The 15,678-nt window shown below is 54.1% G+C and overlaps 1 protein-coding gene across 1 annotated transcript in view; it reads left to right on the top strand.

Moving 5' to 3' along the window:
* Positions 1-13,576, top strand: part of LOC100967292 (pleckstrin homology domain-containing family M member 3-like) — a 37,665-nt gene extending 24,089 nt beyond the window's left edge. The window contains exons 2-4 of the mRNA XM_034942741.3: positions 10,870-10,933; positions 11,457-11,614; positions 12,816-13,576. Coding sequence (XP_034798632.3) covers positions 10,870-10,933; positions 11,457-11,614; positions 12,816-12,894 — 301 coding nt within the window. The 3' untranslated portion in view covers positions 12,895-13,576. The remainder of the gene's footprint in view (positions 1-10,869; positions 10,934-11,456; positions 11,615-12,815) is intronic.
* Positions 13,577-15,678: the final 2,102 nt, after the last annotated feature.

The following is a 15,678-nucleotide window of genomic DNA, read 5'->3' as shown; positions in this document are numbered from 1 at the left end:
ATTTTCATAAAGCAGCAATTTTATTTTGATTTTGCTCTGATCATGGTCATTGGGGGGGTATTGCAAAGACTCGTTGCTAGAATTGTCTAAAGATTGCTTACTCACAAATCTGGAAGTTGATGCCAGCCATTGGCTTAGATGTTAGCTGATGCTATCTGTTGGAAGACTTACATGCTGACTTTCTGCATGGCACTGGCTTCCTTATACCTGGTACTAAATTCCACAACAAGCTTCAATAGAGACAGTGAGCTGTATTAACTTTTATGACTTATCCTCAGAAATCCTACACTGTCATTCTCTGTATATTCTATTTGTTGGGGATTTTATAGAAGCCCATTCAGGATAAAGGGGTGGAGAAAGGTCTGGAAGACCAATTTCAGTTGAAAATTTTGTTGAAGCAGTTTTTTGTAGTCTACCACAGTGCACGTTCTTTTTTCTCTTTCTTCAGCTTGCTATAGAATCAGAAAGCTATGCATTCTACCATGTACCATTCACCATGTGGGTCATTATTACTTCCTCTAAGCTAACAATTGCATTTATGAAACTATTGCTTTAGACATATTATTAAAAATCTGCTCCTTCTTTGAGCTCCATGTCACCTTGTATCAGCTTTGCTACTGCGTTTAGCTTTGTCATTTACTATCTTCTTGGTTCCTTGTCATTAATTCATGGATACGCCTACTTGATAGTCTTTAAGGATGACTGCTCCAAGGTATAGCCAGCTCACTGGCCAGCCCATCTACCCATCCGCTTACCTATTCACCCATCCACCTACCCATCTACACACTGCCCACCCATCTACCCATCCACCTACCCATCTACCCAGCTAGCCATCTACACAATCACCCACCCATCTACCCATCTACCTACCCATCCACCTACCCATCTAGCCATCTACCCATTCACCCACCTATCTACCCATCTACCTACTGATCCACCTACCCACCAACCCATCCACTCATCCACCTACCCATTTACTCATTCACCTGCCCAGGTAACCATCCACCTACCCATCCACTCATCCACCATCCACCTGCCTGTCTGTCTGTCTATCTATCTATCTATCTATCTATCTATCTATCTATCTATCAGTCATTTATCTGCTGGTGCCTTAAGCGGTTATGTCTGTAGCTGCAGGAAACCATCCTCAGACTCCCTCCTGGGGACCAAGACAGCCACCGACGGAGCTCTGCCCAGGGCTGTGGACAGGCACCAAGCTTTTCTCTTGGTTAGCTCCCCCACGTCACAGTGCCTGAACCAGTGACCCCAGCTTCCCTTGTTTAGAGGAGCCAAACTCCTCTAAACAGATAAACAGCAGCAGCAAAGAGGATTGAACACCCCTCTGTCCCTCAGCAGCCCTGAGTGGCTGTGACGAGCTGGGCTCAAGACCTACCAGGTGCTTGGTGAGGTCCCAGCTGTGGATGATCCTGGCCAGAATCACTGAGGCATCATCTTGGTGGCAGATGTCACAGTAATAGAGGCCAGAGAAGGCACAGAGCTTGGGTCGTACAAAGAAGAAGCCGATCTGCTGGAAGCAGCCTGGGAGATGGGTAGAGAGTGAGTGGTATGGCCAGAGTCAGCTCCTAGTAACTTGGGAGCTTCTGTGGTGGAAAGGATCTGTTAATTTTTTTTAAAGGTAGGCACAAAGTCAAGAATAACCACCACTCATATTTCCACCACTCAGAACTCCCCCTACTAATTAATCTTTACAACAACACACTGTAAGAACTATCATTATTTTACAGCTGAAGAAATGGGTGCTCAGAGAGGTTAGGAAACCTGTCCGGTCACATAGTGATGAAGTGGTGTGGCTGGCATTCAGATCTGGGTTTGCCTGCTTCCTTGGTTTGCCTGCTTCCTGGGGAAGGCACACATGCTTGGTCTAATGCCCCCAGGCAGCCCCCGCACAGGGGCATAAGAGCTTCCGGGTGGTACACTGGAGGCAGATGGGTAGGTGACCAGGAGGGTCCCAGGTGGGTTCCATCTGCAGGGACCAGGCCTTTCAGAAGGCAGCTCTGAAGTCCTGTTTTCCATTGCTAAAGGGGCAGCATGTTCCCACAAGTGCTATAAAACCCCATTCCAGAATGTCATCATAATCGTGCGCAGTCATTCAGGGAAGCACTTCTGGAAAAGTACTATATTGTCTCAAAACTGCCTACAGGCAGGTGAAAAATACTGTTTCACCTGTCAAATAGGAAAATATTTCCCTGAAAACTACGCTGTGCAAGTGATGATTATAGAGAACTCTTGATTCCACCTGTAGCTCAGAGCAAATCCAGCCCGATGAAGCCCCAGGTGTTTTAAATGGTCCTTCCAAAGGTCTTTACCCTCAGTAGTTGGTTTATGTAACAGCTCTGAGGGGCTTGACCAGATCTACTATTTGTTTTGTTTTGTTTTGTTTGTTCATTTGTTTGTTTTGAGATGGAGTCTCCCTTTGTCGCCCAGGCTGGAGTGCAGTGGCGCGATCTCGGCTCACTGCAGCCTCAGCCTCCTGGGTTCAAGTGATTCTCCTATCTCAGCCTCCCGAGTAGCTGGGATTACAGGCACCCGCCACCATGCCCAGCTAATTTTTGTATTTTTATGTTGGCCAGGCTGGAGGATCTGCTATTTGTTTAATGTCCTCCAGTGCTTCCTTTTTTTTTTTTTTTTTTTTTTGAGACAGAGTCTTGCTCTGTCACCCAGGCTGGAGTACAGTGGTATGATCTCAGCTCACCGCAACCTCTGACTCTTGGGCTCAAGTGCCTCGGCCTCCCCAGGAGCTGGGATTACAGACGTGCACCACCACACCCAGCTGATTATTGTATTTCCAGTAGAGATAGGGTTTTGCCATGTTGGCTGGTTCCAGAGCCTGTGTTCTGCTCCATTACCCTTGTTGCCTGTGTCTAGTGTCCCTGCTGCTGGCTCAGCAATGCCAGCCTCCTCTAGGTCCACCCCTCCACTCGGGCCCCAGAATGGAAGCAGCAGAGTAGGGGCTGTGGCGAGCAACGAAGTGGCTGGGGGACAGGGGCCGCGGTCAGGGCTGGCCACGGGAAGCAGACAGGCAGCCAGCAGGGGGCAGGGCAGTCTGCACAGTGTCTGATGCCTCAGGACTGTGGAGCAAGGCTGGCTTTGGCCCCCTTGGTTGGATAGTTCTTACAGTGTAGAGGTGTCTCCACAGCGGGGGGCCAGTGGGAGCGGCCAGTGGGTGTGCCCTGGGCAAAAAGCAAAGGCCCTGACTCCCCCAGGGGCAGGCAGAAGGGTCCCTGGGCCTTGGGACCAGAGGGCGGGCTCTGCTGCTCACTAGCTGCCCACCCTGACCTTCACCTAATTTCTTCAAGCTTCTATTTCAGTGTCTGTAAAATTCAGCTACTACCAGCTATTTTTGTGGGGTTATTACAAAGCTTAAATGAGACAAGGTTCTGCAAGTACCGTGCAAATTATGAAATACAACCCAGATGCCAGTGGTTGGTGTCTGCCACTGAGCCATGCCTGCTGGGTAGAAAGGAAACCCAAACTCCCTTGTCTCTAAAAACAAAAACAAAAAATAAAAACAAAACCCCACAAGACTCCAGACCTAGTCATCAGAGTAGCTCATGAGATGAAACCAGTTTTCCAACTTTGCTTTGTAGATATCCTGGTTCTAGAACTGAATGGAGCTTGGTGAATAATCAAGAAACTACACAGTCAGGTTCTTTGCAGAATTGCTTTTTCTGAGCTGAGACATGAGGTCATGCTGCTGGCCTTCATCATAATAATGCCACCTGAAGCAGCCCCATTAAACCTCCCTGGAGGTGTTTTGCAGGGTACCTGACTTGTCCTTCTAGATCCCATGTTCACGGAGCTACACACAAGAAATTTAAGAGCGAAGGGTTAGGAAAAAGCTTTGATTCCCTCAACATCTGGGCGGGTTTTATTATTTTTTCAACAACAAAGAGACATGCACCTGATAGCCCCTCTCTTTTCACCTTCCCTAGCAGGAAAGTCAGAGCTAAATTTTCTTCAGCAACCACACCTTAGCACCTGTACATCATCTGCCCCCTAATTCCTCTCCATCTTGAGTCCCATCTCTAACTTGTTTTTTGTGGTCCTGGCTTTTCAGTGAATTTGCCAGTTCACCACGTGTGTTTCTGTTGTGATCTGCCTCAAACCTTCTAGGGACTGAGGTCAGGGTAAGAGTAGTTTAAAAACAAGATAAGACGTGGACAGTGAAGGGTGTGGCATTGGGAGTACCCATCCTGGGTCTTCTGTCCCTTCATGTGGGGGTAACCTGGTAGTCTTGCCCACTGCCCCGGTTTATTCACTGGGGATGCAGTCCAGACAGAAATGGGGCTTTGGCTCAGGGACAGGGAAGGGCACCTGGGGAGAAAGAGGTTTCCCAACCAGGCCTGTCACAGTAAGCAGCCAAGGACACGGAGCCTCCTGTCTCTCTCAGGCTGGGACGAGGGCTGCCATTCTAGGCATGAGAATTTCCTCTTCCAGAGGCCCTACTCCTCACCACCCTCCAGGGCAAGGATTATTATTAACTCAGCTCCTGGAGGGGGAACTGCAGAATCTGTGATGCTAGAAACACAGGACAGGTCCCCTGGGGCGGGGGTGCAGCTTTGGCCTTGAGCCCTGAGAATGGTAGCCCCAATTCTTCCCAGGTCCTCCTACTTGGGGCTTGCCTACAGTAAGGGTCCCAGAGCACTGCCAGCAACTGCACCAGTATCACCTCTCTGGCTCTGGATTCTTACCTCTATTAATACAGCCAAAAGCTGCACTCAGTGTTGGCTCATAGGGAATTAAGGGTCAAAAACCCCCAGGTCATTTCCAGGTCACTAGTTTCAGAGGGCTGGCAGGCATCACTAAGCCCCTTCCCTCCTTCTCCCCACCCCCACCACTCACCTCCAGCACGTTCTTCTTACTGGATTTGTTTTGGGGGCCCAGCAGAGAGTGGCGCCCTTCAGCTCCACTGTGTAGTCGGAGGTAGAAAACTTGGAAGGCTGCCTCTGTGGGAGAGGGAGGAAGGTCACAGGGAGCCCTCGGCTCAGATGTGTCTGCTGTGGCACTCTGACTCCAGGAATAGGATGGGCATGGCCAGGAAACAACTCTGGGGAAAGAACTCCAAGGGTTCCTGAACCCAGAGACCCTGATCTGTGAGGCCCAGAGGGAGGGGGCGTTAACCAAAGCAGTCCCTCCCTCATCTCAGCATGGTTGGGGAGGGGGCAGCGACCCTTGCCCTTAGAGGGAGAGTGGGTTTGGGAGTCAGATAAACTGGGTTCAGAGCTTGACTGTACTATTTACAAGCTGGGTGACCCTAGCCAAATCCCCTCATCTCCCTGAGCCTCAGTTTCCCCATCTGTAAAATGAAGATAGCCCCTCAGGTAAGTGAGCAGGTCATGTGGCACCTGGCCAGGCAGTGCTCATTGAACAGCGATTCCTTCCCATCCCTAATGCCTGGTGGTGCCGCCAGATCTGCAGGCAGGCCCTGAAGTTTCTGATGCAGATCTGGGCCCAGCCCCTCATCAACCTGCAGATGGCAAACGCATCTCTGTACGAGCATGTGGAGCGGATGCACCTTATCGGGAGGAGCTGGGAGCAGCTAAAGCTCCTGGGGGATTACCTGGGCCCGTGCTGGAGCGGTGCCCTGAAGGAGCTCAGGAGGAGGTGAGCACCCTTTACGTGCATGCACACGAACACACACACACACACACATGAACACACACACATACACATGAACACACACGAACACACACACATGAATACACACATACACATGCGCACACACACCCACACACATAAATGTACACACAAATGCACAGACTTGCACACACATGCACATGCACACAAATGTACACACATGCAGGCAGTCGTGCACACACACACACACACGGGGGCAGTGCCCAGGGCAAGGCGTCCACTTGGAGGAAACATGGGCAGAGATCTTCCCATTGGGCCTGGGAAATGATCACATCTTTTGGGGGTGATTTTGGGTTTTTTTTTCACGTATCTATTTGTTCACTCAAAAACATGGACTGAGAACATACTAAGCACTGCACACCTGGCAAGGCATGTGGGCTCCAACACTGAGCCGGGCAGAGCCAGGGCCGACCCGCTGGAAGCCTCTGGCCTGGCAGGGAAGACAAGTGGGAAAGCCAGCAACTCCATCCGGGGGTGAGGGTGAGAGGGGAGATAGGTGGGAAAGCCAGCAACTCCATCTGGGGGTGAGGGTGAGAGGGAGACAAGTGGGAAAGCCAGCAACTCCATCCGGGGGTGAGGGTGAGAGGCAGGACGTCCTGGAAGCACAGAGGCTTTGACATCCAGCCCAGATCAGAGGAGGACAAAGCAGGAAGGACTTCCTGGAGGAAGTGACTTCTAAGGTGAGACCTGAAAAATGACGAATTAGAAAGGGGAAGCAAAGGGGAAAAGGGCATTCCAGACAGAAGGAATAGCACGCACAGGCCATGAACTGTCGGTGGAAAGCACAGGGAGAACTTTGGCTACAGTGACGAGGGAAGTGGGGAGTGTGGCGAGAGGCAGGCAAGGTCCAGATGTTCCCACCTCTTCCCTGTCCAGCCAGTCGTCTGGCCCATGCCAGCCTCCCTCCTGAAATTCTCCAAAGAAGAGGTGATCGGGGCGGGGCCCTCAGGATGCCCTTCAGGAAGCTTCTCTTACCCAGGGCCTGGGGCCTTTGGTGCTCAGGAATGGGATGTGATGCTGGGCTTCAGCAGGGACTTAGGCCTCTCCATGTCTGTCATAAACGCTTCCCAGTCCTCAGGTCACAGCCCAGGCTACAGTCTTCCCAGGGCTGTGCTCTCCTGGCACCCTCAGGAGGGCAGACCTCAGGCGGAGAAGCCTGCCGGTGCCTTCTGCCCAGAATGGGCTTCGAGTCCACCTCTGCTGGGTTTCTAGGGGCAGGAACCAGTTCACAAGCCCCTCCAGGTTCCCCCGTCTGGCCTTCCCTCCCCACAGGGCTGGCCCAGAGAGCACCTCTGTGAAGACTGCCTCCTCCATCCTGGCTGCAGTGCTCCCAGAGCCGGGCCTCCTCAGGGCCAGGGTGTGCCTCGAGCAGGTCCCCAGGGGCTCTCAAGGGGTGCTGCGGGGGCTCTCCCCTAGGCAGAGAGGAGAATTTGGCCCCACAGCTGCCAGCTGAGCCTTGGTCTCCTCTGTAGGGCCTGGAAGAACAGAAAGCCTTCCAGGGACCACCATGTGGGACCCTAGACCCTAGAAGGCTTCGCCCCAGGAGGCTCTGCCCATCCCAAGCATCGCGGGTGACTGGGTCTCCACCTCTTGGCAAGCGCTGACTCACTCCCTACCTCTGAGAGTCCATGACCCAGGGCTCCAGAGAGACTATCCTCCTGCCCACCTAACCAGGTGGCGAAATCTCTGGGGTCAGGTGGGGCCTTATCACCCTCCTTGGTCAAGGAGCCAGGTACCTGCACAGGCATGCAGACCTGTGTAGACCAGATGCCTGTGGTATGGGTTGTGGGCCCCAGCCCCATTCACCCATCCCCGCCCTGCTGAGACAGTTTGTTCATCAGCTTTACAGACCTGTCTCTGTGGGCACCAGGGGCAGCCCTGTCTCTCTCTCCCTGACCCTCCTGCTCCATCCCTGGGCAGCAGCGCTGTACTCCTGCTATGTACTCAGCCTGCTTCCCATGCCTGTGGAAGTCCCATGGAAACAGCGTGGGTCAGGGGAAAGAGCGTGGGAGGCCCTCACCCACTGTGAGTCAGGAAAGTTGCTTCACTTCTCCGGGTCCAGTTTTCCCGTCTATAAAATGGGCCAGTGATTCCTCTGTTCCTGTGGCCTCCTGAGCAGTGGTGAGGGCTGCATGAGGGACCCAGAGTCTGGGCCACAGATGGCCCTGGGTCAGCATCGTGTGTGCCCTGAGGGCACCTGATCCAGCCTTGGCAGGGGCCAGAGGAGCCCCCAGAGGAGATGGCATCTGAGCTGAGGACATGCAGAGATATTTTCCTTTTTCCTTCTGAAATGTTTTTCTTCTTTACAAAGGTCAATCTTCCAAGCGAGGAAAATTTATGAAAGGGAATAAAGAGACCATTCAATCAGCCCTTCTCAGAGCCCACCACCACCTGCTTCTGCACCTCACTCCATCCACACACACATGTTGCCACACCAGTGGCATTGTGTGTCTGTTGAACTGGGGCTTAGAAAAATGAGAAAAGAGTAGAAAGGGCAGGGGAGAACCTGGCTTTCCTGGCTAAGAGACCGGTAGCAAGAGGCTGGCAGGAGCACAGCTCACTGACACCCTTGAGGGCCTCTGGGCAGCTGGGCTTCAGGTGCAGTGCCCAGAACTCAAAGGGCCCTCGAGGCCTTTGGATTTGATCTGCCACCTGTGGGGAACCATTGAAGGGTTTTGAGCACAGGGCTGTCACTTCCGGTCAGCGGCTTAGAAAAGACCACTCTGAAAAGACCAGGTGCGGTGGCTCATGCCTGTAATCCCAGCACTTTGGGAGGCCAAGGCGGGTGGATCACCTACGGTCAGGATTTTGAGACCAGCCTGGCCAACATAGCAAAACCCCGTCTCTACTAAAAGTACAAAATTAGCCGGGCGTGGTGGCAGGCACCTGTAATCCCAGCTACTAGGGAGGCTGAGGCAGGAGAATCACTTGAACCCAGGAGGCAGAGGTTGCAGTGAGCCAAGATCACGCCACTGCACTCCAGGCTGGGAGACAGAGCGAGACTCTGTCTCAAAAACACAAAACAAACACACAAAAAGACCATTGTGGCCCCAGCGGAGTGCAGTTGGTGAAGGGGAGAGCCCTGGGTGGCAGCTGGTGTTAGTAATTAGCCCAGGGAGCTGGGCCTGGACCGAGTCAGCCAGAGGGAAGGTTGAGAGGAGAGGGCTGAGGCATGGGAAGGTCTTGGATGTCAGGGAGTCAGGGAGGAGCTGTCCTGCACTAGTGGCAGCTGCCTGGCCGGGTTCTCTCCTGCAGACCTGGGACATGTCTCCAAGGGCCAGAGAAGCCCCTGACAGTGTCCTCTCCAGCCCTTGGGAGGAAGCCATCACAGAAATGCCACACACCCTGTCCACCCACCAGACCTCATTGTCCCTCCCGACAGCCGGGGAGGGGTGGGCAGAGGAGGAGCCAGGGCTCAGGAGACAGGTGGCACCCAGGCCCCCCACCCATGTCCCCCGGATCTTCCAGCCCTTGCCGGACCCTTTCCTTCCCCATCACTTCATCGATTCCAGGAGCTAAGATTCGACCTTTCCCCTCATCTTCCTCTCTCCCGGAGAGCCGTCCAGATTCCTCTGGTCTCTTTCCCAGGTAGCCAGCCTCACGCCAGAGGACAAAGAGGTTCTCCTCATTGTGTGGGCGGAGAAACTGAGGCCCTAAGTAGGGCTGACTGTGCCCTGGTGCATGAAAGTTTCTCTCCTGGAAGCCAGGAGGGGAAGTGGCCTCTCACCCCTGGGTCGGCGCCCTCTCCCCTCTGGCCTTGACTGAGCACTGTGGAGAAGCCAGTCACAAGCCCTTGCTGAGAGGGTGACAGGCCCAGGGCACAGGGGCTCCCAGGGCTTCCATGACTGTGGTCAGAGGACAGATGGCAAAGCTAATTCTCCATCCAGATCAGCCCACCCTCCTGCCAGCTGAGGGCCAACCTGTGTCCCCCCAGCCCGCTGTGTCCCATGTTTTCTTGGTGACAAATGGCAGCTTCCCTTCCTAGAGTGTAGGAAGTTTACTGGGGACACCAGCATGGTAAACTGAGGGGCCAGTTGGCATCTTGGCCTGTGTGGCTGCTTGGTGAGACTCACCCTCTCCACCCCAGATTGGGCTCCCCTGGACCACAGCTGAGGCCACTAGCTGGGACAAGGCCAAGTCCCCATTCCAGATGCTCCACAGCTTGCACCTGGGAGGCCCAGACCCAGGGCTGGCACCATCCTGTCCCCAGATGTCTGGGGCATCCTGGAGCAGGTTCCCAAGCATCCTCTGACTTGGAGTAACCTCCCACCCCCAGTACCCATGTAAACACACACAGCCAGGCCAGGCAGGTTTTGTACCAGGGGACTTTCTGCAAGTGTTTCCTCTCCATCTCTCTGGATGGGGCCTGCTGGATCCCTGCCGTTGGTGTGGTGGAAATTAGAGCCGCATTGGCAGCTGAGCCCTTGTCCTCTGCTCCCCCCGCCACCTCTGAAATGGGATCTGCTGTACTTAGGATACGTCTCGGTTGCTCTCATGTAGCACTGAAACCAGACACTTGGATGTCTGTCCCTCGGCCAAACCAGGGGCCACAGGAGGGCAGAGGCCATATCCTGTGCATTACTGTCCCCAGCACTGTCCCTGGTATGTGACTGTGGCAATAATGACAACAGCCTGCATCTCTAGGCATTCACCAGGTGGACAAGGGTGCAGGCTCAGGAGCCAGGCCCCTGTGTTCAAACTCCAGCTCTCCCACCTACTAGATATGTGACCTCAGGCAAGTGACTTAACCTCTCTGTTTCCTCTTCTCAAAGTTGGGGTTGTGTTAGTACCAGCCTCACAGGATTATTGTGAGGATCAAATGAATGAGTGCGTATGAAGCTCTTAGCCCAGTTCCTGGTCCCAGATATCAGCACTCATCTTCCTCATGATTAATTAATTAATTACATGTTTACTGTGAGCTCTGCACCAAGCCAAATGCTTTCAATAAGTTACTCAATCCAGACAACTCCATTTCCCAGAGAGGGGAACCCAAGGTTCAGAGAGCTTAAGTAACATGTCCAAGGTCCAACCAGCTAGTTAGTTACCTTGAAGACCGGGTCCCAAGCAGGCTGAATTGTGCTCCTAGGCCCTGCCCCGCCCAGGCGGGAGGTGTCTGCCTGGTGAGCAGCGCCAGGGGAATGAAAATAAACAACACAGGCTGGCCTGGGTCTTCGAAACTTTTCTAAAGAATCTCTTGTGTTTTGTTTGAAGGCTCAACCACCGGAATTATCTCTTGGAGTCTCCGCATAGGTTCCGTGTTGCTGACCTCCAGCAGGTGAGAGTGTCATGCCTCCCCCGCCCAGAACTCTAGAAAGACTTCATTCCTGGAGAAGTCAGCAAGGAAGATGGGAGAGAGGGTGTCTGTAGTTTACTGAAGAAGACAGCAGTCTGCAGCTTTTCTGCAGCTCAGGGTGGGTTGCCCTGCTGCCCCAGCTTCCTGGGCAGGGACGGATACCCCCAGCACCCCTGAAATAAAACTCCAGCAACCCCAGGATCGTAGGGAAGAGAGTTTGGAATACTCCTTTCCCCAAGGGGAGGGTACAGTGGATTTGGGTCTCATCTATAAATCCCATAAGCCCCGAGTGACCTCAGTACCCACGGGCTGGATGCTGCCACTGCTCAGCCTGATTCAGGGAGGTTTTCTTTTCTTGCCCGCATGGAAACTGGGGGTAGAAGTTCTCTAGGCAGGGTGCCATGGTGACTCAGTGCAGCTGCTTGAAAGGCCTGGGGCCTCAGTTTACCAGCCCTCCGCAGATCGCAGACGGGGTGTATGAAGGATTCCTACTTGCCCTCCGCAGATCGCAGATGAGGTGTATGAAGGATTCCTCAAGGCCCTGATTGAATTTGCCTCTCAGCATGTCTACCACTGCGACCTGTGCACCCAGCACAGCTTCATCTGCCAGATCTGCCAGCACCACGACATCATCTTCCCCTCTGAGTTTGACACCACAGTCAGGTATGCGGGACACCCAGCCAGCTGCCTCCCAGCCCCACCCTTCGCCACACCCACAGCCTGGCCCAAGCACGCAGGGCAGCAGGCTTCGCTCTATGGGCAGGAACGTATTGAACATCTGCTTTGTGCCGTGCCAAGGGGCGGTGCAGTTGTTCAGGGCAGCCCACGCCCTGGGCAGTCATGGCCAGCTCTGGACCAGCTCAGGGGGCAAGACAAGCTCTCCCAGGACTCCTCTGCCTCTACAGAACCATCTGTCTTCCTAAAGAAGAGGTGGCTGCCGGCTCTCTGAGTGGAGCCTCCTGGGGCCTCAGTGTATGCATGGGTTGAGGAGGGTTGTATGAGTTACCGCCCTGCACTGTTGGCATAAGACCAGGCACAAAGTGGGCACCTGGTGGGTGGTAGCTGCCACTGCCACTGCTACTGCCTCGGTTGCTGAAATGATCCCTCTTGTTCCCAGTTATTGCTCATTATCAGCAACCTCTCAATGGAAAAATTCATCCAGACCTTCCTGCAACCCATGTGGGAGTGGAAAACTGAACTGGGAACATTAGTTCTTTTTTTATCGGTGTCCACTGGCCGGGATTCAGCCCTGAATGGGCCTGGGAGTGAGTTTTTAAAATTATACAGTCTTGGCCGGGTGCGGTGGCTCACGCCTGTAATCCCAACACTTTGGGAGGCCGAGGCGAGTGAATCACTTCAGGTCAGGAGTTTGAGACCAGCCTGGCCAACATGGTGAAACCCCGTCTCCACTAAAAACACAAAAGTAAGCCAGGTGTGGTGGTGGGCACCTGTTATCCCAGCTACTTGGGAGGCTGAGGCAGGAGAATTGCTTGAATCTGGGAGGCAGAGGTTGCAGTGAGCCTCACACCAGTCTGGGCAACAGAGCAAGGCTCTGTCTCAAAAATAAATAAATAAATAAGTAAATGCTTTTAAAAATATAGGTAAGAAATCTTTAATGAATCTCAAGCAGCATTTATAAAAAATGCAATAGGACAGAGAATATCACAGTGTGCATTGTGTGACGTATGGGTAAGCACTGTTTCGAGAATCTCCTGTTCCGGGATGGAAAGGCACAGCGTGCGTGCATGGGTTACACGGTATGTCACAGCCGTATCGTGGGTTCTGGTCAAAAGTGCTGGCCAGCGTGGCCACAGGTCAACCTCCAGCCCAGCCGGCACCAGCAGGTGTGCTGCTCTCTCCCCAGGTGTGCCAAGTGCAAGACCGTCTTCCACCAGAGCTGCCAGGCTGTGGTGAAGAAGGACTGCCCCCGCTGTGCTCGCTGACGCAAGTACCAGCAACAGAACGTTTTCGCCTGATGCCCCTCTGCTGATCCCACTCTGAAGGCCGGGGGTGAGTGTGGCTCAGCCATCCCAGCTGGGTTTCCTATCAGCCCAGGATACTCACCGTGTCACAGCTGTGTCCCCTTGTCAGGAAGACCTCAGATGTGACCAGAGCACTGGCCTCCTACAGAAAGCCCAGGAAGTCCCCATGATGTCCCCTGGCCCTCCCCCCACCCCTCTGCTGCAGGAGGCGTGGCCACCACCAGATGCTCCCTGTCTGGGGGCAGACAGGGCCTTTTACTCACCAGGCCCTGGCTCACCAGCATCCCGGCACCTCCGTTAGGGCTGGGCAAACACTGTGGAAAGGGGACTTGGGGAACATTTTCAATTCCACATTCCTGATTAAAAGGTCTGGTTTTTTAAGGTGGGTTTTTCCCATTCATATTTCAACAGAAAGTATTTTTTATTCTTGACCGTATGCGAGTCACCCATGAAATCCAGACATTTTCACCCCCAGCGGATACACAGGAGCCTCTCAGGCCTGTCCTAGAGGCAGCGGGTGGCTGTTGGGCAGGCCACTGCTGGGACAGGGCCTGTGGGCCCACCCAGTGCCTTTCCTGGCCATCACTGCCAGTGCCAAACCGCCCCTCAGCAGGGCAGGGCCAGTCCTGGTGACCCCACTTCCTCTCTGTCTCCTCTTTACTCCCCACCCCAGTGCGTCTCACCTGCTGAACCCACCCCTTTCTCAGCGTCAGAGCCCCTAGCTCTTCTCTAGCCTGGGGCCTTGGCCCCATTAGGAGAAGGAGAAATGACTGGAAACCAGCACTTTGAGCCCTCCTCGGTTTAGGGAGGGTCGCCGTCTTGCCCACCCCCAATCCCCGTGCCCTCCTCACCCCTCTACAGACAGGGGCACTGCTGCAGATGCTCCAGGCCCACCTTGGTGGGTGCCCGGGGTCACACTCTCTGCCTGACTGACCCCTGCCAGGGCACAGATAGGCAGGACCCTAGAGACAGCAGGCAGCTGGGCCCTGCACTGTGGAGAAGTGACCTGGTCCTTCGCCCTAAGCTGTGCAGGGCATGCGGGGGAGCTGCCCTGTGGATGCAGCCGCCGCCTCACAAAGCCATGAATTCCCAAAGCATCACTGAACTTGCCCAGCCAGGACACTGGAGACTGAAGAACTTCCCCGGAGCAGGACTGCCTTTGAAGGGGCCTTGGTGCTGGGGTGGGAGCCTGGAATTGTTTTTGAAGTGAAGTTCAGACCCTCCAGGCTTCAGGGAAATGTGGGTTTGCTGGTCTCTCTGTCGCCTTCTCCCATCTCTCCTGGACCCAGCAGGCCCTCAGTCCTAGCTGTCTTACCTGCGCTCAGCTTGGAGTCTGAGGCCTCAGGTGGAGATCCACCTGTCACTGTCAGAGATGAGCCCACCCCCACCCCTCCCTGGCGGTGATCAGCTGCTGAGTCACCCACCCAGCTTTGGAGCTGGATGCCTGTGCAGAACAGAGGTGGCGGTGGCAGGCAGGCGGAGGCTGTGCACAGCTTCTCCCGGTCATGGCGCACACCTGTGCCCAGATGCCAATACCTCCTAAGCCAGGAGCTGGGTTATGCACCCGCCGTGACCACAAGCCTGGCCTGGTCAGAGCCCTCATTGCCCCATCCCTGAGTGGGCAGGAGTCTGGCCTGGGGAGGGCTTAGGCCTGTGAGGATTCTTCCCGAAGGTGCCCTTGGAAACAGACTAATTCTCAGGGAAATCAGATTGCGGTAAAATGGGATGGAAACAGACAACATTCAGATCTGCGATTTCCTGTCCTTGAAGGCCCCTTTCAGATTACAAGTTGGCACCCTCTGCCCATCTAGGTGCCGCAGCTTCCCCCAAGGACAATAGATGGTAGGGCCAGAGAAGAGAAGAGAAACTGGGGGAGGGAGGCCCAGTGGAGGGCCATGGCACATGACCTGGTTCTGCCCTGCCAGTGGGCTCAGCCCCTCTCCATCCTCAGCCAAGCGCCTCTGAGGGCACTTGTTTCCCCTTCTCACCCATGTTTTTTTGAGACGGAGTCACTCTGTCGCCCAGGCTGGAGTGCAGTGGTGTGATCTCGACTCACTGCAACCTCCGCCTCCCAGGTTCAAGCAGTTCTCTTGCCTCAGCCTCCCGAATAGCTGGGACTTCCCCTTCTCTTCTGCCTGAAGGAGGACGGGTGGTTTGGAGATTCCAGTCAAAACCCCAAGAGCTCATCACATAATAAAAGTGTCATAATAGCTGATATAGGCAGGCACTGTGGCTCACGCCTGTAATCCCAGCATTTTGGGAGGCTGAGGCAGTCAGATCATTTGAGGTCAGGAGTTCAAGACCAGCCTGGCCAATATAGAGAAACCCCGTCTCTGCAGAAATACAAAAATTAGCTGGGCATGATGGTGGGTGCCTGTAATCACACCTACTCAGGAAGCTGAGGCAGGAGAATCACTTCAACCCAGAGACAGAGGTTGCAGTGAGCCGAGATTGTGCCACTGCACTCCAGCCTGGGCGACAGAGCCAGACTCCATTTCAAAAAAAAAAAAAAAAAAATAGCTGATATATGGTGTACGCTGGGCATGTGATAAGCACTGCTTAGTGGACCTCATTTAATCTTCCCAATAATCCAGTGAAGTGGGTGTTACTATTGATAGGAAAGAAAGCTGAGCTGCAGAGATAAGGCAGAACTCCCAAGGCCTACCAGCCGCCAAGCAGCAGAGTGGGGCATCATACCTGCCTGACCCCACGCAAAGACCATCACCACTGCCAGCCGCTGCCTGG

Source organism: Pan paniscus, chromosome 19 (assembly GCF_029289425.2).
Source record: "Pan paniscus chromosome 19, NHGRI_mPanPan1-v2.0_pri, whole genome shotgun sequence".
Lineage (NCBI taxonomy): Eukaryota > Metazoa > Chordata > Mammalia > Primates > Hominidae > Pan > Pan paniscus.
Note: the sequence above shows the minus strand (reverse complement) of the source record. Positions and strands in the feature narration are given on the sequence as shown.